This window comes from Notothenia rossii, assembly GCF_949606895.1.
Source record: "Notothenia rossii genome assembly, chromosome: 7".
Classification (NCBI taxonomy): domain Eukaryota; kingdom Metazoa; phylum Chordata; class Actinopteri; order Perciformes; family Nototheniidae; genus Notothenia; species Notothenia rossii.
Window position 1 is genome coordinate 508,364 of NC_136905.1, and position 5,000 is coordinate 513,363.

Genomic DNA, 5,000 nt, shown 5'->3' on the forward strand with positions numbered 1-5,000 from the left:
GATGTAGAAGAGACATGAGGAAGAGGGGACACATGTTGATGTAGAGAGACATGAAGAAGAGGGGACACATGTTGATGTAGAAGAGACATGAAGAAGAGGGGACACATGTTGATGTAGGAGAGACATGAAGAAGAGAGGACACATGTTGATGTAGAAGAGACATGAAGAAGAGGGGACACATGTTGATGTAGAAGAGACATGAAGAAGAGGGGACACATGTTGATGTAGAAGAGACATGAAGAAGAGGGGACACATGTTGATGTAGAAGAGACATGAAGAAGAGGGGACACATGTTGATGTAGAAGAGACATGAGAAGAGGGGACACATGTTGATGTAGAAGAGACATGAAGAAGAGGGGACACATGTTGATGTAGAAGAGACATGAGGAAGAGGGGACACATGTTGATGTAGAAGAGACATGAGAAGAGGGGACACATGTTGATGTAGAAGAGACATGAGAAGAGGGGACACATGTTGATGTAGAAGAGACATGAAGAAGAGGGGACACATGTTGATGTAGAAGAGACATGAGAAGAGGGGACACATGTTGATGTAGAAGAGACATGAGGAAGAGGGGACACATGTTGATGTAGAAGAGACATGAGGAAGAGGGGACACATGTTGATGTAGAAGAGACATGAGAAGAGGGGACACATGTTGATGTAGAAGAGACATGAAGAAGAGGGGACACATGTTGATGTAGAAGAGACATGAGAAGAGGGGACACATGTTGATGTAGAAGAGACATGAGAAGAGGGGACACATGTTGATGTAGAAGAGACATGAGAAGAGGGGACACATGTTGATGTAGAAGAGACATGAAGAAGAGGGGACACATGTTGATGTAGAAGAGACATGGAGAAGAGGGGACACATGTTGATGTAGAAGAGACATGAAGAAGAGGGACACATGTTGATGTAGAAGAGACATGAAGAAGAGGGGACACATGTTGATGTAGAAGAGACATGAGAAGAGGGACACATGTTGATGTAGAAGAGACATGAAGAAGAGGGGACACATGTTGATGTAGAAGAGACATGAGAAGAGGGACACATGTTGATGTAGAAGAGACATGAGAAGAGGGGACACATGTTGATGTAGAAGAGACATGAAGAAGAGGGGACACATGTGATGTAGAAGAGACATGAGAGAGGGGACACATGTTGATGTAGAAGAGACATGAAGAAGAGGGGACACATGTTGATGTAGAAGAGACATGGAGAAGAGGGGACACATGTTGATGTAGAAGAGACATGGAGAAGAGGGGACACATGTTGATGTAGAAGAGACATGGAGAAGAGGGGACACATGTTGATGTAGAAGAGACATGAGAAGAGGGGACACATGTTGATGTAGAAGAGACATGAGAAGAGGGGACACATGTTGATGTAGAAGAGACATGAGAAGAGGGGACACATGTTGATGTAGAAGAGACATGAAGAAGAGGGGACACATGTTGATGTAGAAGAGACATGAAGAAGAGGGGACACATGTTGATGTAGAAGAGACATGAAGAAGAGGGGACACATGTTGATGTAGAAGAGACATGAAGAAGAGGGGACACATGTTATGTGGAAGAGACATGAAGAAGAGGGACACATGTTGATGTAGAGAGACATGGAGAAGAGGGGACACATGTTGATGTAGAAGAGACATGGAGAAGAGGGGACACGTGTTGATGTAGAAGAGACATGGAGAAGAGGGGACACATGTTGATGTAGAAGAGACATGGAGAAGAGGGGACACATGTTGATGTAGAAGAGACATCGAGAAGAGGGGACACATGCTGATGTAGAAGAGACATGGAGAAGAGGGGACACATGTTGATGTAGAAGAGACATGAAGAAGAGGGGACACATGTTGATGTAGAAGAGACATGGAGAAGAGGGACACATGTTGATGTAGAAGAGACATGAGAAGAGGGGACACATGTTGATGTAGAAGAGACATGGAGAAGAGGGGACACATGTTGATGTAGAAGAGACATGGAGAAGAGGGGACACATGTTGATGTAGAAGAGACATGAGGAAGAGGGGACACATGTTGATGTAGAGAGACATGAAGAAGAGGGGACACATGTTGATGTAGAAGAGACATGAAGAAGAGGGGACACATGTTGATGTAGAAGAGACATGAAGAAGAGGGGACACATGTTGATGTAGAAGAGACATGAGGAAGAGGGGACACATGTTGATGTAGAAGAGACATGAGGAAGAGGGGACACATGTTGATGTAGAAGAGACATGAAGAAGAGGGGACACATGTTGATGTAGAAGAGACATGAAGAAGAGGGGACACATGTTGATGTAGAAGAGACATGAAGAAGAGGGGACACATGTTGATGTAGAAGAGACATGAGGAAGAGGGGACACATGTTGATGTAGAAGAGACATGAAGAAGAGGGGACACATGTTGATGTAGAAGAGACATGGAGAAGAGGGGACACATGTTGATGTAGAAGAGACATGAAGAAGAGGGGACACATGTTGATGTAGAAGAGACATGAGGAAGAGGGGACACATGTTGATGTAGAAGAGACATGAAGAAGAGGGGACACATGTTGATGTAGAAGAGACATGGAGAAGAGGGGACACATGTTGATGTAGAAGAGACATGAAGAAGAGGGGACACATGTTGATGTAGAAGAGACATTGAGAAGAGGGAACACATGTTGATGTAGAAGAGACATTAGGAAGAGGGGACACATGTTGATGTAGAAGAGACATGAAGAAGAGGGGACACATGTTGATGTAGAAGAGACATGAGGAAGAGGGGACACATGTTGATGTAGAAGAGACATGGAGAAGAGGGGACACATGTTGATGTAGAAGAGACATGAAGAAGAGAGGACACATGTTGATGTAGAAGAGACATGAAGAAGAGGGGACACATGTTGATGTAGAAGAGACATTGAGAAGAGGGAACACATGTTGATGTAGAAGAGACATGAGGAAGAGGGGACACATGTTGATGTAGAAGAGACATGAAGAAGAGGGGACACATGTTGATGTAGAAGAGACATGAGGAAGAGGGGACACATGTTGATGTAGAAGAGACATGAAGAAGAGGGGACACATGGTGATGTAGAAGAGACATGGAGAAGAGGGGACACATGTTGATGTAGAAGAGACATGAAGAAGAGGGGACACATGTTGATGTAGAAGAGACATGGAGAAGAGGGGACACATGTTGATGTAGAAGAGACATGGAGAAGAGGGGACACATGTTGATGGAGAAGAGACATGGAGAAGAGGGGACACATGTTGATGTAGAAGAGACATGAAGAAGAGGGGACACATGTTGATCTGGAAGAGACATGAAGAAGAGGGGACACATGTTGATGTAGAAGAGACATGAGGAAGAGGGGACACATGTTGATGTAGAAGAGACATGAAGAAGAGGGGACACATGTTGATGTAGAAGAGACATGAAGAAGAGGGGACACATGTTGATGTAGAAGAGACATGAAGAAGAGGGGACACATGTTGATGTAGAAGAGACATGAAGAAGAGGGGACACATGTTGATGTGGAAGAGACATGAAGAAGAGGGGACACATGTTGATGTAGAGAGACATGGAGAAGAGGGGACACATGTTGATGTAGAAGAGACATGGAGAAGAGGGGACACGTGTTGATGTAGAAGAGACATGGAGAAGAGGGGACACATGTTGATGTAGAAGAGACATGGAGAAGAGGGGACACATGCTGATGTAGAAGAGATATGAAGAAGAGGGGACACATGTTGATGTAGAAGAGACATGAAGAAGAGGGGACACATGTTGATGTAGAAGAGACATGGAGAAGAGGGGACACATGTTGATGTAGAAGAGACATGAAGAAGAGGGGACACATGTTGATGTAGAAGAGACATGAAGAAGAGGGGACACATGTTGATGTAGAAGAGACATGGAGAAGAGGGGACACGTGTTGATGTAGAAGAGACATGAAGAAGAGGGGACACATGTTGATGTAGAAGAGTTGAATGTTGAATTATTGATTGATTGGTTGATTGATCATTGTTTGATTGTTTGATTGATTGGTTGATTGATTGGTTGATTTATGATTGATTGGTTGATTGATTGAGTGATTGATTGGTTGATTGATGATTGATTGGTTGATTGATTGATTGGTTGATCATTGTTTGATTGTTTGATTGTTTGACTGATTGATTGATTGATTGTTTGATTGATCATTGTTTGATTGATTGATTGATTGATCATTGGTTGATTGGTTGATTGATTGAGTGATTGATTGATCATTGGTTGATTGATTGATTGATCACTGGTTGATTGATTGATCATTGGTTGATTGATTGATTGATTGATCATTGGTTGATTGATTGATTGATTGATCATTGTTTGATTGGTTGATTGGTTGATTGATTGGTTGGTTGATTGATTGGTTGATTGATTGATTGTTTGATTGATCATTGTTTGATTGGTTGATTGATGATTGATTGGTTGATTGATTGATTGATGATTGATTGGTTGATTGATCATTGTTTGATTGATTGATTGGTTGGTTGATTGATTGATTGATTATTGTTTGATTGATTGATTGATTGGTTGATTGATCATTGATTGTTTGATTGATTGATTGATTGATTGATTGATGTGCTCAGCAGCTACAGTGCAGATGTGTGAATGAAAGGCCCAGGCTCCTCCAACAGAGAAAACAGAATATAATAGAAAGAGTGAAAGAATAGTCTCAAGGTCAAAGTCATCTTTGTTGTCACTCTTTCAGTTTCTGTGTACGGACGGAGAGATCGCAATACTTGTGATATTGATATACAGGTGACCTTTGACCCGCTGTTCTGCCCCCTGTCTCTCAGCCATGTCCCCGGTGCTGGCGGGCTTCCTGGGCGCGGGGGTCCTGGTTCTGCTGGTTCTGGTCCTGGTTCTGCTGTGGATGTTCTGTCAGCGGCGGCTCCTCTCCAGGCGCTACAAGCTGCACGGAGACCGCTACTGCGACACCGAGGACCCGCCCTACAAGTTCATC

The 5,000-nt window shown here is 43.3% G+C and overlaps 1 protein-coding gene across 1 annotated transcript in view; it reads left to right on the top strand.

The window, feature by feature from the left end:
• The window catches only part of syt11b (synaptotagmin XIb), a 16,091-nt gene that overhangs the window by 5,553 nt on the left and 5,538 nt on the right, over nt 1-5,000 (top strand). The window contains exon 2 of the mRNA XM_079691457.1: nt 4,834-5,000. This exon is cut by the window's right edge and continues 102 nt beyond it. Coding sequence (XP_079547583.1) covers nt 4,834-5,000 — 167 coding nt within the window. The remainder of the gene's footprint in view (nt 1-4,833) is intronic.